The sequence below is a fragment of the Empidonax traillii genome, unplaced genomic scaffold (genome assembly GCF_003031625.1).
Source record: "Empidonax traillii isolate 1590-97213 ecotype Southwest subspecies unplaced genomic scaffold, ASM303162v1 scaffold45:size3623477, whole genome shotgun sequence".
Classification (NCBI taxonomy): domain Eukaryota; kingdom Metazoa; phylum Chordata; class Aves; order Passeriformes; family Tyrannidae; genus Empidonax; species Empidonax traillii.
In genome coordinates this window covers 2,145,815-2,172,396 of record NW_020955238.1, presented here as the reverse complement: position 1 = coordinate 2,172,396, position 26,582 = coordinate 2,145,815, and the positions used below count along the sequence as shown (strand labels likewise).

At 34.4% G+C, this 26,582-nt stretch overlaps 1 protein-coding gene across 2 annotated transcripts in view; it reads right to left on the bottom strand.

Annotated features, from left to right (window-relative positions):
• The window catches only part of SCFD1 (sec1 family domain containing 1), a 52,732-nt gene that overhangs the window by 8,182 nt on the left and 17,968 nt on the right, over positions 1–26,582 (bottom strand). Inside the window, exons 11-21 of one of the 2 annotated variants that reach the window (XM_027878750.1) lie at positions 25,815–25,954; positions 24,761–24,851; positions 24,336–24,409; positions 22,646–22,727; positions 14,974–15,070; positions 11,163–11,230; positions 10,200–10,279; positions 9,585–9,647; positions 8,524–8,599; positions 6,306–6,359; positions 1,680–1,732 (exon numbers count right to left, since the gene is read on the bottom strand). In XM_027878750.1, coding sequence (XP_027734551.1) covers positions 1,680–1,732; positions 6,306–6,359; positions 8,524–8,599; positions 9,585–9,647; positions 10,200–10,279; positions 11,163–11,230; positions 14,974–15,070; positions 22,646–22,727; positions 24,336–24,409; positions 24,761–24,851; positions 25,815–25,954 — 878 coding nt within the window. Of the gene's footprint in view, positions 1–1,679; positions 1,733–6,305; positions 6,360–8,523; positions 8,600–9,584; positions 9,648–10,199; positions 10,280–11,162; positions 11,234–14,973; positions 15,071–22,645; positions 22,728–24,335; positions 24,410–24,760; positions 24,852–25,814; positions 25,955–26,582 lie in introns of both variants that reach the window. The other variant, XM_027878749.1, reaches the window with a different exon arrangement.

Here is a 26,582-nt window from a genome sequence, read left to right as displayed (position 1 = left end):
GACCAACAAAAACTGACTCAACAGAGATTATTCCAGTGTACCAGAAAAACAGGTTTTAAAAGGGAATGGCTATGTCTAATATGTCGCTTTGTCCGTCATGAATACATGCAGACTCCCCATAAGTAGAAGTGTAACCCCAATGTTCTCTTTTAAATATGATATAGCAAATCCACAAACATTTTGTGACATCCTTTCAGAGGACAAGGCCTGTTTATATCTGACATAAGCTTTACACAGGATATAAAGATACTCTTTGACTAAGACTGACTTACAGTAATGCAGTTTCTAGTCTATTTAAAACATAATAGATAACAATGCCAATATTTTTTAAAATAGGACTAGATTAGAAAATAAAATTAGTCACTTCTTAACACTGTCCCATTAATTATAATATTTGATATCAGTATTTTAACCAAGTAATATTTTGTCAAGCCAGCTAACCTATGTTTTTTATCATCTATATAACAAACCCCTATATGGCTGTATTAAGAGTTTTGCTGTCACGCTCAAATATGATTTAAGGAATATAACTTAAGTTTACATACAAAACTCAAAAAACCCCCAAACCAGAAATTTAAAGCTTTTCCCTGTGATGACTATTATAGCTCCACAGACTGGCACGTTTATGAACTGCTGTAAATGCTTATTTCTACGCTGTTTAAAGCAACATAGGAACTACACAGAGTGGGTAAAAAAGCATATTTACATGAGAAAAACTCTTTGGCTTTAGTGAAACAAATCTTTGCGCTTTTGCACAAAACCCACCAGAAATGCTACAAAAATATTACACAACAATGGGAGTTAAAATTAAAACATAAAATACTAGCAATTTTCTTCTCCGATGCTTTGAAAATCTGCTCATCTTTGAAATTATATAATCTCCAACACTTTGCAGTAAAACTTGCGTATTATCTGAAATTTATTTCTTATTACTTTCCATGTTTCAAGAACAGATGCTTCATGCAAGCAACTAAAACCAAGCCTGGACCTACTTTATCCACAATTGTCCTGTAATAAACTCCTGCAACTAAATGAGCTAATGATTGTTTTCTCATAAGTTTGATGAAAATTATTTTTAGAAGGTATAATAAAGTATATTATCTGTCTCTTGGATATTAGAGTAGGCGAGACTATTAGCCAGCTATTGGTCAAAGATATAAAGCAAAAGATAAAAATTTATAAACTTCTAGTGTAATTCCTCTTCCTCTCTTTTATTTTTGGTAAAATAAACTACATCCAAGTCTCCTTTAATATGCACATGAACACAAAATGTGCACCAACCAACTCAAAAGCAAATGCAGTCAACTTTCAGTGTTTTTTTTTTTTTTTTTTTTCAAACAGTGGAAAACCACAAAGTTTCAGAGAACCAAGCAGGACAACTATGAAGAACTCTAACATTTATTATTGCTAAATACAAGTACAAATTCCCATGACTGAACTGATGTACATGTTAGCAGCATGTTCAGTCACTGGAACAAAGATTTTTTTTTTTCAGTGTTACAAGATTTATCTGGTTGATCCAAGTTCCCACTGTGAATTCCTTCAACACCAACTGTCTTGACTTAGAATCAATGACTAAAATTAATTACTTGTAGTCAGCAAGTAAAATAAAACCAAGTTTCTTAAATTAGCCTTTTCACAGGGTACAAAGAAAGAAGCAAAACTCATAGTAAACTCACCTGTCACTGCCTCGTAGCATCTTGGGGTCAAAATACCGGTAGTCATCTGTCTCCTGTTAAAAAGTATGTTTTTATCTCAAAAGATTGGCATTTTGGCTTGTATCTATTATGTTAAACATAGTTCAAACCAACATAATTTCCCATCACATAATTCAAAATTAATTGTGGTGTCCACTAATATTTACAAAGTTTGGATGTAACTGAACCAGCACAGAATAAACAGCAGTGAGAAGCTGTAAGGGTACTATTAAGCTTTTTATTTCTGGTCCATCTAAAATTGACTATCACACACTTTCCAAAAAATACACTGGTTGCATAATAAATCCCAACAGAAAGGCAGTATGCAGAAAGAAAAATTACTCTGTTACCAGCTTTAGAGGAGCACCACACGGTTAGTTATAAATGCTAAAATTTTCCAGCTTACAGAGATCTTCTATTGTTTTAACATTATAAAACAAAACACTTCTGTGGCAGTGAATGCTAAATACAAGACAGATTCTGCTACTGTTATGTAACTTATCCTTCTCATTTCATGATTTATGACTACTATTAAACTAAAATTAAGCTCTTGAAGAAGAAATGAGTTCCACAAGCATTTGAAAAGTCTGACTGTCTAAACTATACAAAAAAATTTTTTTCTTCACACAAAACACTGAGGCGCTTCCAGTATTTTTATTGGCAACAAGCAGGATTTTTGCCAATTATAACGGACGAAAAACAAAACTTCTGAGTAACTCCTTTTGACATCTCCTTGGCTTTCTGCTGTTTCTATACTATATTTTCACCTAGGTACTCTGTGGATACATGTGGATACATGCAAAGACCTCTGTTTTGATGATTCTGTACTACAGAAATATTTGTTGAGTATCAGACAGATTATCTGGGAAATTTATTAGAGCTCACAAAGCATAACTACCTCTAATAGTAAAAAATATTTAATATACATGTGGTTACACACACATAAAATAAATCTATTTTATATTAGGAACTTTTATGTAGTTACATAAAATAATTCTCCTATCCTGAAGTTTGGCTTTTAAAAAAAAAATTAATTTAGATCTGATTTCACACTGAACCTCTGTAAAATGCTTTTATATGCTCCACTGGGAATTTCAACTACATTTGTAGTCTGCCAGTATTCATGATTTTGGCAAATTTGTACATAAAGGTGATACAGTGACTTTGAAGTAATGAGAGAGCTGGGAATGGACAGAGATTGATAGACTAAAACTGAGAGGTATTGAAGAAATGTTTACCTGGGATAAAGACCTGCACTTTCTCTGCTTGTTAGAATGAATTACAGATTAATGCCAGAACTAAAAATCAGAGCTAATACACATTATTACAAACATTTACTCCTGAATGTATTACTCCTGTGTTTGTTCACTGCGGGCTTGTATAAGTAGACACATGAAAAGTGGTTAAGAAATCTAAATGTTATAAGTTATGTTGTTGTTGTTTAAATACTCCATTCCTTCTGCAATCAGTTCTGAGGGTACAGAGAAAAGAAACTCTGCTCGATTTTACTTGCTTTAAGAAACAGCTAGCCTGCCAATAAAAACAACTGTATAGCTGTTCCTTACACACAACTGAATTTGTGTCTTCCTGAAACAATTCAAGAAGAAAATGCATACTTTTGACAATATAAACTTAATTTTCAAGATTTCAAATTAAAATGGAAAAAATCCCATGGAAGTGTCATTAACTTTCAGTACGTATTTGTTTTTCTGCAGAATCTAAGATGACTAATTTGGATTAAGGAAACTCTCTATTTTTAGAATTTTTCTTTGTAATGCATGAAAAGTAATCCTACATCCTAAATCTGAAGGATATCATAAACACTGAAAGGGATGATATTAACCAAAATACAGTTTCATTAATATATATCACAAATAAGATGTATCTACCTCTTAAGGCAATACAATTGTACATACTGTATTCACAGAAGCTTAGCTCCTTTGTAAAGCTTTACTTATGAAAGATTGTCCTAACTCAATAATCAAACCATGCTGTAGAAGGCACTTAAAAGAACATCCATAATTCTATAGTAAATAAGGGTCATTTTCATACCTATGGGTTAAAATTTGTGTATACTTGACAAAAAGATATTTTTGTTTCTTTTAGGAAGATTTAAGGTTCCTTCAATCTCTATTTAGGGACACCAAAACAAAGCACGTATGGTAGCAGATTTATGAACAGAACATTCCTTTGTGACAACATAATCTTAAAAGCAATTCCTTAAAAACATGCTTTGACCAATAAATATTATTTTAAAAAAACCCAAGTAATGCATTACTTTAAGGTCATCAAGGAATGCTTCTGAATAAGTATTTCAAGAAAAAATTGTAACTATACTTAATCTAGACAAATTAAAAAAATTACAAGATGGTATTATTGCCCATAAGAACTGTTCTAGCTGTTATTGCTTCTGAAAAGCCTGGAAAGCACAGGTATAGACTTATTTGTCCTTGCTGGTAAGCTTGTCCTTGTGAGACAAAAGAAACCGCAGGGACAAGTAACACACAGTGATTTACAGACAACCTTACAGTTTTGTATAGGGTATCATTCTAAATAGGTTTAAGATTTCAACTGACAATAATATTTGTGAATGTTTATGGTACAAGTTGTACATTTTGTATATTTATTGTTGCAATTCATATCTAGAAATTAAATTATTTACGTTCATTGTAATAATTGTTTGACTTTTCAATAATATGCTCTAATCTTGCATTTATTCAAAACTAATCACCATGGTTAATAATATCTATAATGGAGATTTTTTTTCTGTGTTGTAAAAATATTAAATCACGAGGGTTTTTTTCCCCCTCCCTTTGTATTTTGCCTGCACTGCAATAGTTTTCTATTCTGGTGAACAGAAGAGGACTCCAAACATGAGAAGATGAGCACAGAAGAAGCCACAATGGTGTACATCTACACACTGACCTTTTCCAGATACAATTTCACTTCTGTTGATGGTACAGTAAATCTAAATATATTCCACAATGACTCTCTGGCTTGCTTCTGTGAGCTGAAATTTACTCCAAAACTTGCTGTCAATTTTCCTGCAGGTTAGGAGAATCATTCTTTAGGGCTTGCCTGGTCTCCTATGACTTGAAAAGTAGGACTCCCTGTTTCAGGCCATGAATATCAGTCTCTGACATGCCAGTGGAACATGAAGCTGCTGATTGACTGACTGGCTCAATGGCTGCTTTTTTAATTCAGAAGATCAATATTTTTCCCAAATTATCGAAGTGGTGCTGGCTGTGTGGCAATAACAATTCAGAACCCACAACGCATATGACTGCAAATTTTTCCAGATCAACTCCACAACTTGTAGCCTAAGGAACCTAGTGTTTATTTTGAAAAAATTGTTTTGTTTTTCACGTACTTGAAAGTTATCTGCAGTTTTAATTTCAGCTTCCTGTGGTAAGTGTTCTGGGTGACATCTACTGGTTGACTAGCTAAAATTATGTCTGTACACGTTTTCCAACTCTTGCAAATAGGAATAAGAATCCACTAACACTGAAAACAGTGTCGGTTCCTTTGTTTGTTAAGAGATAGCAAATTATCAGCCAAGAATCATGACACGCAACATCAATGAAGTACAGTTTAAGAAAATAAAGGATTAACTGCATATTGATAATGTTTGTATTTTACCATTATTTGTCTCCCTTTACATATAGTTAATACCTGAAAGTGAAAGTGGACTAAGAATGTTTTAAATCTACTAACAAATGTGAGATATTATAATTATATAATTATAATATATAGATATAATACATATATAAATATAATGTCTGATTCTGATGTCATTAAAAGAGAAAGACTGATATGATGAGGCAAACATATTAAAGCATTCTAAATTACTTTTAACAAGTGATTTCTTTCAGGACAAGTATGTGAACAGGTTGACCACACGTAAGATTTCTACAGGAACTAAAATACATGGCAAGAAAAATGACTGCTTTGATTATATACTAGGCATAAACAGACACAGGGCTATTTTTAGTTGTAAATTCTAGCAAATGCCTTGATTATCTAGCTAATACGTAAGCATTTCAGAAGTTTGTAACATATGAATTTCAAACAGTCTGAGTAAATTTTCACAGAAACGAGCCAAAAAGAGGACTTTTCTGACAACAACCATCTCTGCTCGCAAACAGAATGACTGAATCGGCAGTAAAATGTTTTCCGCTACACAGCAGAGCTTAAAGATGTGGGAAATGAAATTTTCTCTAATATGCCTCTCTGTAATTACTTTACTCATGAAATTGTGCTCTTTAAAAAGAAATCACCTTGATGCAAAGAAAATTTCAACCCACAGCTTAACGCAGAAATGTAGGAGCAACAGAAGCTCAGTACAGCAGAAAAGTAATAGAAGCTCAAACTAGGAAAAACCTCAAAAATACTGGCTCCAATGAGACACAATAAATTGTCATTGTTTAGAAACTATTTTAATAATAAAAGTCTTAGTAAATAGTTATGAAAAAGGTTCTATTCTTGAAACACAGCGTGATTGGATTTAACTACATTATTATGAAAAAAATTAGCCCCAGCATATTATATATCACAGCCTCAAGATTTCATTTGTTCCACCTCTCTCCGTGTGAACGCAGTTGTACTCACAGGGTTTGACTTCATCTCCATAAGATTGTCCAAAATGCGTGTGACTGGCAGATTCTGTAAAACATAATGTGAAGTTAATGGAATGCTGAAATGCTTACTAAGAACTATTTGCAGGCAGACTATTATTTATGGAAGAGTTTACAGAACATTTGAAATACTAATTTAAACATTTCTCCTCTTATGTTTTGTAAAGGTTAAGCTTACTTATCATCACCTAAATTACTTTTCTGTGTAGAAAATGCAGACATCTGAGCTGCATCTAGCCAGGGGCTGAACATAAAGCACAAAAACATGTGAAGATGGGAACAGAACTTTAGGTATAAGCAATATATGCAGACGTAATCACACATGAATTCTTATTAAAAAAATTCTTTGCAGTTAAGGAAAGAATTTTAAAGCTGAAGATGATAATTAAGGGTGTGATTCTAAGCAACAACTAATGTTGTCAAAGAAATGGGTAAAAAAAGCAACCCTGGCAACAAATGTTTGGATGAACTGCAAAGGAATAAACTGAGTCGAGATTCAAGGTTACTGTTCTGTATTTAAGATGGGAAATTTTAGCTTGGACAAAAGATCTGAAGTATTAAATAGTCAAACTACTTCAGTTATAGTAAACTGAGGGCGAGTTTTCATAGCAACAGAATTGGAAATGTGTCTTGCTGACTGAATATATCAAGAGGACTTTCCAAAGGATGATCTACGCATTACCCTGAAAAACTCTTAGTAAAAAAACAATGTAAATCCCTGAATGACTGAAGGAGAAATAAAGTTAACTTTAATAGAAATTACACAGACTTACATTAGGCTTAAAAATATGAGAGGAACAGCATTTTGTTTTGCTACTCTAAAACACCCGGAGAAAGAATTGAAAGCCAGAAAAGGCATATCCTGAAAACATTGGTAAATTGACTTCTTGCTCGCTCAGAACTAAAAAGAATGCAAACCGTTCTGTCAAGAATAATACTAACTCTTTAAAGCCGTACATTTAAAGAAGTGATAAAATGTTAAATAAAAGAAGAACAGGAAGTCTCCTTTAGAATATAATTATTTTTTATTATTACAAGTAACAGTTTATCTGAAGAGTTCTCTATAAAATATAACTTACAAGCAAGCTGCATATTTAAAAGTTTCCTCAATCATGTTCTGTGCTATACTAGTGATTTGTAACTTGGGATGCAATTTATCATATCTAGTCACAGTTAAATTCCTGCAGAATTAACTTCACTGAATAACCTACAAAAGCAAGATCCCATTTTTACGAGATAGCTGATAACTTTCATGCATAAATAATGTGTTTAACAGGGTGAATAAACAAACAATGGCAATGATAAGATCAAGTAAGTCAAAAAGATAATCATTTAGTTAAGATTCCATGCTAATTAGTTCTGATATGCTGTATTTCTAAAGTAAATTCTGATTCTTCAACTAAGAATTTGATGAATGATCTTTTTCTTAGAAAAATATTACAGAATCAAGGTTATAAATTCTAAATATTGATTAACTGGCATCTGATAAAAGTATATATGGGAAAAAATAATGTGTCCTCTATAGGGAAGCAGGCTTCTGGGAATCACAATTCAAAATTTCAGCTACAAGTTATACAACCAGTTTCTTTTTTATTGTTGTTGTCGTTTGTTTTCTTTTGGGGGGTGTACATTGAAATTCGCATGCAAGTTATGCTCAGAAATATTTTATAAAGCTAAGTGAATATTTGACGGTGGCCATGTCATTATAAATACATTTTGATTTTCAGGCACGTTACAAGATTATGGTTACTGTACATTACTTATGTGGGAAAACCAGAAAGGCTTGAGCTCTAACTGAACAGAGAATTAACACTTTTCAGCCTTTCAATCACTCTGGAATAGATTCACTTAATACATACTGTTCTAAGTAAAGACATATATTTTTTTGTTTATGAAGGTCTAATCTATTTTGAGTATTCCACAGCTGCTCTTAATGCTAAAATCAGTCTTAATTGCACATACTGGAATCTAATTCCTTATAAAGAGGTATTCAAAGAAAATGTGAACATTATTTGTTACTTATCTAAAAATAGGAAGTTACAAAGTGATAGATCTATCCATCAGCAGAGATTTATGTTCACTTTTTTACTGTACAATGGATTTTATTAATATGATAGAGATACCGAAATTTGTTTTCCCAAGTATTCATAATACTCATGTAACAGACTTCTTAATTGTATTTTTAAACTTACTTGTTGCTTCAGTACCAAATTCTTCACTCCTTCCATTACAAACTGTGATCCTGTATTCATAACACGTGAAAACAGACTGAAGAAACCAAAATAAAGATGATGTGTAAGAGCTTTTTAAAATTTTTATTCTTAAGCTTTACACTGAAATCCAATTTCCATTAACATTGATGGGACTTAAGTATCAAGTAATTTAATTTTTCACAAAATATATTCTTCATACCACACGGCAAGCAAGTATATGGGAATACACCTATAACCAGGCAGTTAGATCCTTGCCTATTGATAGGAGTCTTGATCTCTAGTCTTTAACCCACTGAAGAGTTTATTTTACAACTTCAGCAAGCATTTGAGTGTTCCTTTCAAGTGGGTGTCCTAATCAGAGTTAACAGAGTCTTAATCAGAGTTAACAGAGATGCTGAGCACCTCCAACAACTTTTTCCAAGTGAAACAGCACCAGAATTCTCTCTAACCATAATGCGCCACAGATTCCTTATGACAGTGACAGTGCATTCCTGAAAGTAATGTTGGTAGGAGGATTCAAATCCTCTCAAACATAGAAAAACCAAAGTCCTATAACCTGTATGGGATATACGTACCCTTAGCAAAAATAAATACACCTTTCAACAAGCAGACAGACACCCTGTCCATGACATTTTAACGAAAGAGTGGTGTGTTCTTGCATCCCTGACAGTCTAAGACCAAGGGAAAACTGATTTTGAATATTTAGGGTTGTTCTTATCTTCTTAAAGATGGGTTAAAATGATAGCTGTCACAGATCCAGTTTCTGGTACTGAATTCTACTCCTATGAGAATGAATTTAATGTGTATGTGAAGATAGCATAGTATTAAGATACTTTGTGGATTTAGTCACAGATCCTTTTACTTTGTTTCCTATGCACTGTTAAGGGAACATGAGTGCTTGTACTTGTCTGTAACTTAAAACTTTTACACATAGAGAGATACGTTGTTCTGAGCTGTGTATAGTACTAATCACACTTCCAGTACTACTAAAATAATCTAAAAGAACTCAAAGGCTTACAGAAGATTAATCAAAAGCATACCCCAATGGTTTAGGTGTCGTGTTTCCGTAGCTGGTTGGAGCTGAAGCCATCTTAGTGAAAGCCCTGTGAAAGCAGTAAGAGAAATCAAATATCTATCTCATGGCATACCAGGCTGTAGAATGTTCCGCTCCAGTCATCTGAAAGTGAAAAAACTTCTCCATCTCAAACTCTTTTGGGAAGTAACTATTTATTATATGCATTCCTCTTGTCTACAAATACAATAGGAATTAGATTTGATACTTAAAAGGCAAACACTTTACTTTGCTACCACATAAACCTAGAATAACTGATAGGCAGCATCACCCTTTGGTATGAACAAAAAAAACCTTTGGAGTCTGAATCAGAACAACTTTTCATTTAATTCAGTAAGTTGTTTCTGTCCTGGATCATTAAGGGCACTACTACGTGTTATAGTTCAGTAGAGTTCTGGCATTACTGGAGTTTAGTCTTAAAATACGATTTGCCTGTATTACCATAACAGTAAAAAATTATATCAGAATGAATGTTTAAGGATAATTTATGATGTATGAGAAGTAACACAATTCTTGAACATAATGCTGGGTTCTGTAAAATGACCCAGTTAGCTTCATATAGGAGAAAAAGGAAAATACTTACTTCCACTGTTTTATGTAGCTCAAAGGAGCGAGATTACAACCTGCATCCATCAATGCTTTTTTATACTGCTCCAAATCAATCTGCAATTATGAAGTCGAGAATTACATGAGGTTGAAGCTGCTCTTATATCCATATCTAAATATTAAGCAAGCAGTGCAAAGCTATAGCATTAACGAAAGTTAAAAACTAATTACGAATCTTAATTCTATTATGTACCTAGTATGAAAATATAACTTAAAATAAAATTTGCCAAGAGCAGCTCTCAATAAACTTAAGAGTACTTGTGGAATTAAATCCTGTGCACTTTCAGATATGGGAACAGCCTTTTATATCAGCATTTTTTAAAAAAACCTGACAGAATGTTGGTTTCTGTAGAATGTCACAATGGCAGATAATAAATGAAGAGGAGTTAATATACATTTATAAGAACACTTTCTATTTGCCTAATCAAACATTCTTCCATCATATAGTATTTCTACAATGCAAGAAGATTTTTCCTTGAAATTAATAATCCTAAATTCAAAATATTAAGAAATTGTTTCCTGAATTATTCAGATACTGTCACAAGATGTATTTCTCCTTTATTCATCTGCTAGTCAACTGACTCAATTATTCTTTATTATACAAAGATAGAGTGAAAAGAGTCATATTGCTTTATCTACTTCTATTGAGCAGTGGAGCAGAATAATAGCATGCTAGGATGAGTCTTGCAGTAACTCTGATCTAAGTGTTTCAGAAAAATATTCCTGCTTACTAGCCATTCATATCCTTTGAAATGGTGGCTAAAGCTTTGTGAGCAGATTTCCTTGTAACACTATAAAAGTTAATTAAAGTTTTAATATTTCCTGGGCATTTCATACTTCTCTTTAAAAAGAAGCAGAAATATCTACTTACTGCTAAAACAATATAGAAAAATCCAGTTTGATAGAAGATGGTGTTGGAAGCTGTAAAGAACATACATACCTCTGAAGGTGCCTGAGCTGAGCTTATGTAATAGATGAGAAATAATCGCATTTTATCTTCTGGGGTTCCCGCTGCAGTAAAAAAAAAATAAAAAACTACAATTATAACTATGCTGCTACATTAATTGCTCTTCAGTAACCATATATATGTACATGCAGACCTTTAGTTATGACAATAATTGTTATATCTATAACCAGGGGCTTGTTCAACGTATAGAACTGGTAGAACGACATATAGCAACGTTATTACAAGCGTTATTATTATTTGCTTAGATGTACTCATTCTTTCTGAAAGTTTTACACTTTTCCCTTTTGCTTGCAGTGAATATTATTCTTCAAATAACTTAATAAATAAGTTATGTAGTGGAATTATTACTTGTTTCATGTGGAGATTGCAAGCATTAGCTAGGAGTAGGTCCATGAAAAAGCAGACTAAAGAAAATCATAAAAGTAAAAGCCACAGCACATTTTTTACCTCTACAACTTGTTTACACAGCTCTATGGTTGACTGTACTGAAATACTTGAGATTTGCAAAAGTACTTTTATGAACTTTTGGTCAGGAAAAAAATGCCTGAACTTCCAACTTCCCTTCAGAAAGGATTTCACCTCCTGAATCATGTCACACCATCTGTCGGAGAAAAACACTTCCCATTCGTAGGAAGCATTATTAATATGACAATCAAAATTTGCCTCTCCAGATCAAAATGATGATGTGGCCATAACTTAAACTATAACCTACTGCAGCAGATTTTGAACACCATCTTTTATTTTGGTGATAATCACCAATAGAAGAGAATCACTGTTAATAAAGATTATAGTTTCAAATGAAGATTTCAGAAGCACAACTTCTCAAAACAAACATTTCAAACTAAAACTCATTAAAAAAGCCTGTTATCTTTAGTACAATATAAGAATGCACTTTCTTGTACGTGTGGTAAAGAAAATACACTTTTTTCTGTTTTGTTTTTGTTATTTTTTCTTTTCCTTTTTCTGTTTTGTTTGTTTGTTTTGGGTGTTTTTCTCCTGCTATGGAATGTGGATCATGTCAGCAGGAGATCATCTAATCTAATCTGCAACTTTTGTTTATGAGGGAGCATATATTTAGTTTGGCAGAAGTTAAGAGTAAGTGCCGTCAAAATGAACATTTATGACTTGGTACAATCTTCTCTGGAAAGTAGTTTTTACTAACGTTTACCAAATACCAGTAAGTCAAAAGATCAAGAACTGAAGAAACTTTGTTTCCTAAACCAAAAGCCAGCTTTCAACCACGACATCCACATTCCCTTAAACATTCTAAATATACAGTGTAACTGAGTTTGGTTTCTGTAACTGACTTGGAACCTTGGATTCCAGCATGCCTCTTCTGTGGCTTGCTTCAGTACTTCGCTCATCACTAAGTTTCAGTTTCAACTGGATTAGGCTGACATGCAATAGCGTTTCCTCCCCAGGCCTGTCTACCGTGCCTACAATGCTCCTAGAAAGTTTGTGCTCACAGGAGTGCAAGTGGTCTCACTCACATACGAGTCTGAGTGATATTTTGTCTTACTAAATAATAATAATGATAAAAAAAGTGACTGTATTGTGTATACTTTACTAAACTGCAGGAAAACCACCTTTGCTTGGAAGAAGTACTTTACTCTTGATATACTACTGATGTAATCATAGTAAACTTTACACTTAAGCTTTAAGTCTTAAGCTGTAAGACTCAGGTCAGCTGCCTGTAAAATACTCACTACGTTTTTTCTAGGCTGTGGTCTGTGACAGCACAGAGAGCCAAATGGCTAAACAGTCTGATGAAAACTTAACTTAGCAAATGCAGAACAGACCAATTGTACTTTCCACTCAAAAACCAGCAGGCAGCCTTTAGTGCTAGTGATCAACTACTAGCAAAGAAAAACCAGTAGCTCCCATTTTACGACTCCAGGATACAGTAATACCCATTGAACTGGGAGGCAACTAATAGCCCAGAGTGGCAGATTAGTCCATGAATGTTAAGTGATCACATCTCAGTACTTTTGTGAAGAGCTCTGCAGATATCATAGTCCACAAGACAAGTATCCCCATAGATAATGCAAACAAATAGTTCACTGCTAGAAGCACCAGAAGACTTGATGTATTATTCCTTCAAAATGTTTTGAGCTGGTATTTCTCAGTGAATCACACAATAGGAGCCTGGACCGTTTTACAAGAAGCATGCCTGGGAATAATCACTATGATTTCACTTAAATCCCTTTGTTTTATAAACTTATCTTAAAACTAGGCAACGGATATAAAATGCTAGCATACTACCATGAAAACCTGAATACTTAGCTTACAAACTAGAACTCTAGCTTGTAAATTTAATCTTTCTCTTGTGTAAAACCCAGGAACTTTGCTAATGGGAATGTTGATATGATACATCAGGCTTGGAAAACAATTTGCTTTATATTACAACCTAAAAAGGCATAGAAAATGTGGATTAGTGTAAAAAATAATTGATCCAGTAGGACATACAAGCAAGCATAAAAATTTCTGTTTTCATATCTAAGTTTATGCAAATATAAAAGCTGAATCAAAATAGTACATGCAAAGTTAATTCTTAACATTGAAAAGGACTAGTTTGTATTGTTGCTTAATAAAAGTACAGATTATACATTTTCTTATTAGCTTCATATTAAAAACTAATGTATGTACTGAATTAAAGATTGATGTTTGACATTAGATTTTCTGAAAGTTTTTTCATTTCTAGACTTGATCCAATACAAGTTCTGTAAATTTTTAGCTCAAGTCTTCTGCCTATCTTCTACTGCCTTTGATAATATAGCACAGACACTACTTTTTACTTTGTAGAAAGTCAGCAGGATGTATATATAACTCTTTCTATAATAATGCATCATTATACAAACTCCAAGCAGACATTAAGTCCAGTAGGTAGGTAAAAGACTACACACATAAGCATGCAATAACAAAACATTTTCTAAGGAGTATACCGGGAAAAGAGCGGGAACCTTGGGTCTCCAAGTACTTGAGGTCTGCCAATATACTTTGTCAGTGATTATAATTTAAGTTTTACAATCTTGGTCTGCAAATTATTTTGTTCCACCCAACTGATATTCAATACTATGAAAAGCTGAGAACTCATTTGGATCTCAACCTTTCACAGAAAGACCTTAATGACTCTTGCTAATCGAGAATCTGAGTAACCTCAGCGTACAATGCTCTGTTGTGTATGAACCACATCTGAAACAGAAGCTGGGATGCACTGCTCTTAGTGAAAACAGATATGCCACAGCTGGGTCAATGCATGCAAAGCTTCAGGTGAGTCTCAGTGAACTGGCCAATTTACACCTAGCATCCCTTCTCTCCACCTTCTCCCTTTCATCTTTTTCCTCACACAAGCAAGAGCTACCTATATTCCAGTCCCTTGATCTAACCAAATTCTATGAAATGCCATTTTTTGTTCTGTTTGTGAGGTATATATACAAAACACGCAGTGGGATTTTAAGGGATCAGTACTCTTCAGATAACAGAATTTCCATGTTACACTAATAAATACTGGAAAAGCACAAAAATTAAAATATTTTGACCTTTGGAAACAAGGAGCTGGGAAAGGATTTTACTGGAGCTGCAAATGTTGCTAATATTTTGGATATTACTCAACTAAAATCCTAAACTCTCCAGACTGCTGCTGAAGATCAATCAAAAGCTGTTTTCTTTACAAGTCTTGCACAGGTTGCACATAAACTCCCTAACAACCCTGAAGTCCAAGCAGGTACAGATTTATTGTGTATCTTAACAAATTTTATACAAAGTTCAGATTTAAAGTACTCACCATCTGGGTCAGAAATCATGTCCAGAAGAGATTTATCCAGGGTAGATTTGCTCATTATTTTTTCCTCATATTCAAAATACACATCCAGCTTTCGACTCTGTTTAGGAGTAAGTGTTAGGGTTAACATCTCAACACTGTGAAAGAATATTTATTTCCTCTTTAAAAGGGTATGTACCAAGACTGTTTTTACAATTTTATTTTAAATAAATTATCAGTAAAAGTATAATCCTTGCATTATGATATGCTTCTATTAGCTCTCAGGATGTTGATGTACGTGTAATTTTATCATACTAAAAGCGAAAATGCAAGTTAAGAAAGGGATGTCCAATGTGAATATTGAACCAGAAGAGAAGATTTGTTTTCAACTATGGTTTTGCCATAGCTGAAAACTACATGCCATCATATATAGAGCTATGTTGTAAAAGGAAAAAAATAATGGTCAAGTGACTAGTATGTCAGATTTATGCTGAACCTCCCATCTCTCAGTCAAGAAGATAATTATTCAACGCAGATAAGTGGGGAAAACTCCTTTATACATTAAGGTATCATCCCAGAGAAAGCTGGCAATTGCCAACTTGGGCTGGTAACGAAATACTATGTCAGATCAAAGACTTACAATAACTCCTTCAGACCAAAGATAGGTAAGTTTATTATTAGATTATCTTGCCAACACTGGAAAACAAGTCTCTCATTGCACAATGACATATAGATGTGAAAATCCTCTTTTAAGGAGGGTGGTACAGGGACTGCATAAAACTATTGAGGCAAAAGCTTTGTGGAATACATCACATGGCCATGCAACTAATGACTGCATAGCAGCACATCTGCACAAACAAACAAGCTTTGCACTTCTTGATCATGGATTTACAATCTAAAAGTAGAAAAATGCAATCCAAAACTTATTTTAAAAATTTCCATTACAATGCAAATCATTATGTGTGTCTGAACATTAACACGTAGCATCAAAACAAATGTTACAACTACTCAGCTTACAAACCCTTAATATCTGGTAACTAACTAAATCCTGGTGTTTGGACATATTCAGCTATGTACTGGCTCAAAAAGGAAACTGTCAGAATAGATCTCCATCTTAATGCTTTGGAAGTGTTTCAGTTCCACAGCATACCCATTGGGAGACTGAAATGATATTGCCAGAGTGAGGCAAGAGTCACCCGTGCTTTTCTTGGGTTAAGTGATTCAGGGAATTTTGCCTGATAATGCAGAAGCATGCAAAACTGCTATGGGACCTTCCACCCAGTGCAGCAGTTGTTGTTAACAACAGCAATATAAAAATTTTAGAAGTCTGTTTTTCACATGTTGCTGAATTTAATTAGAATTATTCCTGAGATCACAAATAGGAAAATGGAATTTCAAAAAAGTTATTTCCCCACCCTTCAAAAAAAAGGTACTTCTCTAACCTAAGGATATTAAGATATTTCACCTTCTGAGTACTCTAAGGAGCTGGAGTGGATAAATAAAAGAATATTTTTACATTGAATGCATTTGGCAATCAGCTTATGACACAGGTGATATAACATTTCTGTTTCTCAGTCACCACTTACCGAAGTCCTTAACAAGAGCAATTACTCGCAAAACAGCAACTTAATTTAAACCTTTTGTGGAAGCTTGTAATTACAGCTTATAAAGTAAATTATCTTGAAGAGTGCTCAAAAAATGACCCTTTGCTACTTTTAGGGGCAGAAGACAGTCTTCTTTTGATTGTCATAGAGACTGTAACTACATAAAAGGTGCATGAACTGAAAAAAAAAGAGAGCTAGAGCTTCTTTTAAGCTACATTTACCTTGAGCTTATGTTAGAAGAGCAGTTTGCCAAAGTTAATGTGATTATCAGTTGTTACGTTACACTAGTTTAAAGTCTGAATAGAATTGAACTACCAGCCTTTTTCCAAGTCCTAAATTCAGATGCAATTTGGTATCTGGCACATCAGCTGTGTTCTGAGACTTCAATTCTACAGCATCTTGGACACTATCGGGATTATAGCTTCCCATAATCTCTCTAGAGACATAAAACAATTGCAAAGAAACTACTACAATTTTTCTAGTCTTTCCATTACATTCACTAACTTTCTGTGTTTTAACTACATTTGTATCTCCTTATGTGAAGCTAAATTTAACGTTTTAAAGTTTAAAATGTTTTTCCCAGACAAAAGGTATCCAATAAACAAAGGATTGTCTTGAAATGTGGAAACTTAATCTTACTAAGATAAATATATTATTGTTGAATTTGGCCATGCCCATATTATCTTAGCTGGTCATCTGTTTCAGATAAGTTTATTTAGATGGCATGTAAAAATGTACAACATAAAAAGATTCACTGCTTCTCTGTATTTGTTTACAGATTAACATTTAAATAAAATTAGGTAATTCAAACATGGATTACTTTGAATTGTAAGAACAGATTCACAATTGTTAACTTACTTGGAGCACAAGCTAGGTAAAATTCTTCTCAGCCATGTGCAACTTTATGACTGTTTGACTAAGACTGCCGAACAAAACAGATTAACAGCAGCAAAGAAAATTCAATGGTTGCATATCTGTGCAATATATAGTATAGTTTGAGTCTAAACTGAAACACTCACTCTCTTAAAAAATTTTGCACAATTAGTTTTGAAATGTGAACTTTGCATTCTTTGGGAAAAAAACCCAAACAAACTGAAAATCCTCAAACTTCAGGTCCACATTTTTTTTCTATCCACTTCCCCTTTTTTTTTCTATCCACAATAGGGACATCAGAGATAAGCAGCATTATACAATTTTTGAGGCTCTTTTTGATGCGATGGAACAGAGACGGATTAGACGATATGTCTAATCAGCTGCTTCTTCACTAGATAACCAATGAAAGTTACTAGCAAAGATGCTAATTAGGGTAGTATTTTTTTTATACTGGTTTGCTAGGAATTAGATGGACAACTAATCAAATTTTATATGGATTACTGAATAGCCTTAAACACTACTAGTTACCTTTTGATAGATATCCCAGACATGCCACATCAACGAGACAGTTACTTCTCGAAGAGCCAACTTGTCTAGGGAGTACTGGTAAGAAGCAGATGTCCCATTTAATTTAAGTAAATGCAATTTTGCTCACTCAATGGCAAACTCACAGACGTGCCAAGAGGAAAAGCTGGGGAATAGGAGCTAAACAACCCTGTAGATTCAATAAAAAAACACAGCAAAGGAGAGGTTTTTATGGGTGCTAAACTGGCAAGCAAGGTGAAGAAAATCAATAATAAAAAATAATAAAATAAAGATGCATTTACATTTACAATTATTCCTTTTCTATCTCCTGCTCTTGATCTCTTACCATGACATCTTGTTCCATACCAATCTCATTCAAGAGACCTTTCTGGCTGCCACTTAAGGGACAGGATCTGTATTGCAGTTAAAGTGCCAGACTTTAGCCTGCTCTTTTAAAAATATATTCGTGAAAGCTTTCAACTTCTCATCTTTAGAAACAGGTTGTTCATAAGCCAAAACTTATTTTAGGGAAAATTACTGAAGGACATGGGAAAGTTTACTTGAGTGCTGTACTCCAAAATGAAAAAAAAATTCCCTCTTTTTTAAGCAAAGAAGTGGAAGCAGGACCCATTGAAATATCTTAGAGAGTAATTTTTGTAAAGACTTGTTGGAAGCTCTCCTATCCTCTTTACGGTACAAAAGTTCTTAATTTTAGGGACAAAGAGAGAGAACATGCAGAAGAAGAGAGAAGAAATGGAGAGACTACTTGAGGAATTTCTCAAAGATGGTGACAGAAAACAACCAGAAATAACTGCCCCCTGAGGGTGGTCAGGTAATTATAGTGTGCTCCTATTAAGAGGAAGAGAAACTCTGGAAGAAGGCTCGAAGTGGTAGTAATAGCCAATTCTTTTTCACTGAACTGCACAGAATGATCATGGAAAGGTCACCATAACTGAACGCAGAAAAAGCTGTTTTTACTGGAAAATTACTGAATTATCAGTTCTGAATGACAGAAAACTATCATGGACCACTGCAACATATATTTCACAAACGCGTATCATTTCTTTTCACTGAACAATGAACAATGTTTGCATTACTGAACAACGTTAGAGAATGAATGCAGCCCACAGAGGACCATGGGAGTGAGAACATACTGGGTCTGGCTGAGATGGTGTTCATTTCCCCACAGCAGCCCTCACAGGGTAGCTAGAAGGGTGTTGATAACACATCGGTGTTTTGGCTTCTGCTGAGCGGTGCTGGCAAAAGCATCAGCGCTATCTCTCAATATTCCTTCCTCCCTCCATTGACAGCAAGATCTTGGGAGGGGACACAAGCAGGCCAGATGATCCAAACGAACTGAAGGGATATTCCATACCATATGACATCAGCTCAGATATAAAAGCTAAGGAAAGGAGGGTGAAGGGGGGCATTCATTGTTTACAACGTTTGTCTGCTGAGTAACTGCTATGTATGCTGAAGTCCTGCTTCCGGGGAAGTGGCCGGACATCGCTGCTGATAGGAAGTAGAGAATAAACCTTGTTACTTTTCCTCTTAGCTTGTGTGCGTGCAAACTTTCACTTTTACTTTATTAAAATGCCTTAACTCAGCCCACAGGTCATTTTCCACCCTGTCTGGCTGGGAAGGGAAGAAATAGAACGGCTTGGTAGGCACCTGGCATCCAGCCAAGGTCAACCCACTACACATGGTATAAGACAAAAATATAATCTTATTTGAAATAGAGTAGTTAAAATAGTGGGATTCCTTTATAAAATAAGAATTTGAAAATCCGGAAGGCTATTGTCAATCCCAAAAATGGAGTCCATTTCCTGCATAATTTTTTTCATGTATCTCTGCTTTTGCTTGATCTCAAGGCCTGATACTTTGAGTGACTCCATTAGCAGATGAAAAAAAATATGCAGGAATAAAAAAAAAACACTAATTCAAACAAATGTAAGTAATTTATAACAGATAATAATTCATGCAAAAATCTGCCACATAAATTCACACAATTCTAGCGAGAGGTTACCTAATCTATCCCCTCTCCAACTAATCATTTTAGGAAAATGTTTGTGTACACCTTTTTATATGTCATGATTAAACATACTTCAGTAACCCGAGTATTCAAATTACAATGGCATGCAAAGATAAGCACTACCTGAAACTCTAAAGCAGCTAGGTATTCATAATTCTAGCCCTAAATTTGTTATCTGTCGGGTCTGTCCTTCAGTCACCAGCTTCAACAGAGAAAAAACCCATCAACGCAAAACAAGGATGCATTTGTTCTAACCACTGACAACAAATATTTGATGGTTCACTTAGTGAAAAAGTGATGTATACTTTCCATTATTTCACTAAACACTTAGCCAGAAAACTGCCAGGGCCCCTAAGTATGTGATTAATTTCTGGTTTCCTCTTGTTGTGTCTTAGAAAACGATCCAACAGAATGTAGAAAGCAGCTGTAAACTGAACATTAAAATATGACAAGAAAAACCAAATTCACTTAGTGTATCTAAAGTAGGTCTCGTAGTACTCTTTGCATTGATCCTCACATATGCAGTGAAGAAAAATGCTCAAATCATTAATATAGCAAAAAATCACAATGGACAATGCCTATAGTCTATTTTATAAATGCACTCCCAGATTATTTTAGAAGAGAAACTATAGTAACCTGAAGAAGACTATAGTGCCTCACTAGCTCCTCATGACCTCAGCACTAACAAAAAAAATTCTCTCTTATTCTGATCTGGTTTAATTATTTAACTGTACATAATACCTATTAACCATAGCTTCAAGGTGCCATGAGAATTTCTTTTTAAAGTACTGGCTGAGACAATGTCCTTTTTGACAGTATTTTTGAGGAATCCATTAGGTAGCATAACATCTTGCATATTAAAATTCCACAGCTCAAGACAGAAAGATACTTTTTCTAACACTAGAGGGTGAAAAAAGAGGAGAAAATGGTCATGAGAAAGCAGTTGGAATACACTTGACATTTATTCAGTGAAAAGGCTTTAGTGTGGGCAAATTTCAACAGAAAAAAACATGTGCTTCTACATTAATTTAAGAGAGTTTCCTAAACATCTGGAGATGAACTAATGCTTTCTAAATCAAAAGAAAAGACGGTAGAAATGCACATATCACTAATGTATTGAAGAAACTGCATGACCATTTGTTTCATAATCCTCTTTGTCAGCTATAAAAAAACAAGGTAAGGAGCCTGAGCACTTGTAGTTCCAGAATTAAGAATCATGGAGAAATGGATGACCAATCCTAGAGAACTCTCTAATATCAGGCTCTCTGTCAGAGCAGCGAGCCAAAGGGTTAGTTGAGTGCTGTAGTGCTCTGTAGAAGAACCCAAAGTTAATTCCCTCTACCTCTAGTTAACCAAAATTGTGTTGCTGTCACCTAATGGAGGATGAACAAGTGCATCTGACTTCAGTCTGCTGTCAACAGGACACTGGTGATCAAAACTGATGTTATTGCCATCCTACATCTTGCTCTGAAATGTGGTTTCCTTCCAACAAATAATATATAAAACCCTGCTGGTGTAGGCCTGCCATTACCACATTAGTATCTTCTCAGAAAAATGAATTTACATCAAGGTGTCAAAATACTGACATTTTTGACTTCTACTTTTTCAAGGGTATTAATGTACTGCTTTAAAATTGTCAGATATGAAAACTGACAAGCCTAATACTGCAAAAGCACATAAACTGGAAACTGTAGTAATGAGCTAAACATAGAGACACACTAATATCTCTTCCCCAACTTTAAACATATGTAAAATTATTCTGTTCTTTAAGTTTCAGAATGAATCCTTTGTTCATATATTGTACTTAAAAAAATTCAGTAGCAGTAATAACTGAGGACAGGTCTTATGCCTTTTACAAATGTTAAAGCCAGCTTAAAAACACATTGCCTTCCAAGAATTATAAATAGCTTGGGGTAAAATTTTCTAATCATTGATTTTCAGTGAAACTTGGTGCTTGAACCACTTTCCAAAACAGAATTTCAGTTCAGTGTTTCTGAAAGCCTCCCCTATAATTTCTGTTCTCATACTGTGAAAACAGATCCATTTTCCAAGTTATCCTGGCAGTAACCATGTTCTTCACTTGATACTAAACACTCTGTGAGGTCTCTGACACAAGAGCAGCATACTTGAACAGAAAAGAGAACAAGTATCCTTCTGAAGTGCTTAAATTATGCACAAGACATCTAATACAGACCCTGCTGGAAAGACCACTTCAGTCATTATTGCCACACCTCTGGGTATCATTTTCGTTGGTGAGCAGTCAACAATGCCCTTCTGACAAACACATACAGAGCAGAAAATTGCTTAGACTGAAGTCATGACTTGCCATGACATATCTCTAAAATAAACAAAACACTTCCATCATAAACTTATTTTAGAAAGATTTCAACCCACAATAGCAGTTGTGGCCACCATTAAAAAAAGACTGAGAGGATACTAGCAAACTGTGATAAGAAAAGAATGGGTATGTCTTCGCTTTCCATGCAGATGCATTCAAAATTCATTCTCTGTCACCCTTCAACAACTAAGTAATGTTACACAGGGATTTCCGAAAAGGTAGCACAATTGAGAAGACTCACTTTCTTATCTTCACCAGCTCAAATATATTGCTCCAGTTAAGGAGCAGGACTAATAGAAAACTGAAATTGGAGAGCAATCATACCTTTATGTGCTCCAAAACAGCTGTTGCAACATTTGTATGAAGATCAATGAGCCTCTTCTTTTCCAGAAGTTCTGGAAGAGAGCTGAAGAGATTAAATACAAACTAACCTGCTCATTTGCACTATCAGTTGAATTGTGTATTGTATACAGTAGGTACAAAAAAAATACAGAATCATAGAACTTTCTGGGTTGGAAGGAACCTCTAAAAACTATTAAAATCTAAAATTATATAATAGGATTGCGACTAAGAAATTACAAAGTAATTTGTAATCATTACAGATGTAATGATTCTCATAACCATAACAGAATAACATAAAGACATTAGTCACACATAATGTAGTAAACCAGGTTTTTTACCTCGCCTAGCAAAAAATATACATAAAGGGTACTCCAATATTTCCATTAAAAGCTTGTGACCAACAACAGATACGTGCCCTGCTAACCTAAACAAATAATCTCCTACATTTAGCTCATTTCTGGTACACAGGAAGTGTCAGGATCTGCCAAATAATACTACCTGTAAAAAAATCAAACTTTGTCAAATAATTATAAAATTATATTAAATAATAACATCTGTCAAGTAAATAAAGAACCTCTGGATGTCCTGAAATTTGTCACAGGTGCTTCTGCATAGAACATAATTCTCTATGCAGGATTTGTGATTAAAATATTTTCTTTTGTGAAATGGGAAACAGAATGGTTAAATTTACTTTGCAGAAAAATTATTATTTAAGGTGTTATGATCTACACGATTTTAAGTGCTGGTACTTGGGAATCACATTTATAAAAGCTGCTTGGGATCTATACATTTTCACATCCAAAAGCACCCTGGACACCCAGCGTCTTTCTCAGTTTATAGGGACCATGTAAATACCTGCTTGCTTTTTGTAAACTGTCTGATCCATCACTCATCCTTTGTAATTTCAATCAAATTCTAACTAGGCCTAGCATACAAAACAACTTTTGAAACTCACTAAGAGACAACTAACTAATGCAGGCACACTGGATTTCACAGTATACTGGGCATATCACCCCATCTGTCCTCACAATAATTATTGTTTCTTCTCCCTTCTGATTGGGTCTTAGTGAAAGTCAGCAAACTAAACATCTCCCTTTTCCAAGGCATCATTGGAATGAAAAATTCACAATGAGAAACAAGTCTAAATCTCAGAGTTTCACTGTCATCCATGGTGGCTAGGTCTCCAAAAGTCTCTCCAAAAGGAGAGTAAACATCTCATGCAGAGTTGGTATAACTATAACCTTGTGAACAGATGTTACAGTAACTACATGAATCAAAATGTAATTAATTACACACTGTGCAAAGTAAGCAGACATTTCAAGAAGTGTATTTAACTAACAATTTTCTTAATGAAGGAATGCAGAGGTCGTTTTTTTTGGTGGAAGAGTGCAAGCAAATCTGTGATGCACTTAGATTACTCAGCTTTGCTGAGGAAACACTCCAAGGTCATGTGTAGATGGCTCATACATATTGTGGAAGTTACATGTGCAGACACTGGTCTAAGATATTGCATTTAACTTTATCAGAATTATAAAACATTTCAACTACACTACTGAGCTGAATAGCCTACATTTATACCTATTTATTTCAAAGAATATTAAAAGTTCAATGACAGAAAAAATCAGAAATAGTTCCCAGTTAATTAAACAATAATGCATTATTGATCACTTACCTGACAGCTGAAGTTAGCTTAGCTGTATTATCTGAAAGCATACTTATTGCACCTTCATCCTCCCCTTCTATACCCTGGGTTTTGAATAAGGGTTTGGAAAGAGGAATAAAACCAGTCATAATAAGTACAAATGCATATACACACATGCATATACAGTCAATATATTTAGAATCTATCTCAATGGCATTAATGTCTGAATAGTGTTTTTCAGTTAGTATAGAAATTATATAACTGCAACAGCACTAAACACAAGAAATTCAGCCTTCTCATGAAATATGGTACTTCTAGTCTGACTTTTAAGATTGTATTATGTCTAAAATTCAGTATGCACTGACAATTTTTGTGTGTGGGATGACAGGGTGTGCTAAGCATCTATACAAGTCCTGTAAAGTTTTACATAAAGCACATATAGGTGATAGACTTACCATGATACTTTTAAGTCTTTTGACTTCATCTTCTTGGGCTCTGTAAGATTCCAGTTCCTGCTGAACAGACTCGGCTACTTCTGGAAAAGGACTAATACAATACTCTGCATTAGGCTCAGTTAAGTAACAAATTGAAACACTAGAACCACTAGAACCTTTTTGGAAATAACAATACACAAATCATGCACCAGTATCAAATAAGTGAAAATGACATCTTCACTCTAGGTTTACTTAAACTTTATTCATCGCTTTTGGTAATTTTATGTAATTTTGGTAAGAACATTTTTGAGCTATGTAACAAAAAGCTAATATACGATTAATAGGGGCAACAAATACTGACAATGATGTGGTTGGTTGGCCCTGGTTCGAGCAGGTTGGGTCAAGCCCCTCCTCTCAGCAGGACTGGGTGGGCAGAAAATAAGATGGAAAAAACCCCAAACTCATGGGTCAAGATACAGGCAGTTGAAAAAATTCAAAGCTTGTGTGTGAAAGCAAAGGAAAACAAAATTTTGTTCTCTACTTTCCACTAGCAGTGATGTCTGGCCACTTCCCAGGAAGTAAGGCTTCAGTAGGCAGTGGTTGTTCCAGAAGACAAACATTGTTAAAAAAAAAAAATTGAATGCCCTGCCCTTCCTCCTCCTTTCCCTTAGCTTTTATTGCTGACCAGACATCATATGTTATGGAATATCTCTTTGGTCAGTTTGGGTCAGCTTTCCTGACTACGTCCCCTCCCAAGATCTTGCTTATCCCCAGACTACTGGTGAGGGGTGATGTTGGAGAGGCAGCCTTGATGCAGTGCCAGCACCGCTCAGAAGTAGCCAAAACACTGGTGTGTTACCAACACCTTTCTAGCTACCAATGCAAAGCTCAGCACTGTAAGGACTGCTGTGGGGAAATGAACTCCATCCCAGCCAGACCCAATACACCTTAAAAAACCCCTCCAAACTTATAAAATATTTTCAAAAAAGCCGAAAAAAAGAACTATCATAATATCAAGAATACCTAGAATTTGTTTTGACTAAATTAGTATAAACTGTGTACCTGCACAGCTTACCTGCCCTTATGCTTTTGCCAGAATTTATCAGATGCAGTTAAATCATAGGACTTCTTATTTTTTTTCTTAGGTCTAGCACCTGCTGGAGAACTTTCCATTCCTGTTGATTCTTCCAAGTTAACTCTATTCAAATGGAAATCCTAAAATAAAGAAGAATATTATGTAAGTATTTGACAGTTTTTAATTATTTTTTCAGTCTTTTATACTCAACCAATATCTTCTAGAATAGTTTCCAAAAAAAAAAAAAAAAAATTAACACAGCTATTTATTAGAACTTCATAAGAGGGCTGAAAACAGTTTACTAGGTAATTAGATAATAACAGTAGCAATATAAGAACTCCAAAATTATTCACATTTACTTAAAAATAAACCAAACAAGCAACAAATATTAAGCAAAGACATTTGAACGTCTCATATGCGAGCAATCTTCAGAACTTCAAACAGTTTTCTGCACAGAAAACATGTTATTTAGCAAAAACTGTGCTCTAATAACCGTCCAAAACTAAAGTACAACAGTGCCCATGTTACAGACAAAAAGTGTTTCTAAGGCTGAAGTTCACCTACACATCGATAACAAATGTATCAAAGCTTCCAAGAAGTTCAGGACAACAGCAACAGGATTATTCACTGTGAAGACTATTTAGCTACATGTTCACAGTCTTTCCCAAATTTTTTTAAACACTAGTGAAATAGTGAATTCATGATAAACCAAAAGTTTGCAATAAAGTTGGTGTTTCTCCGCACAGCTTTTCTTCTTCCACAGATGCA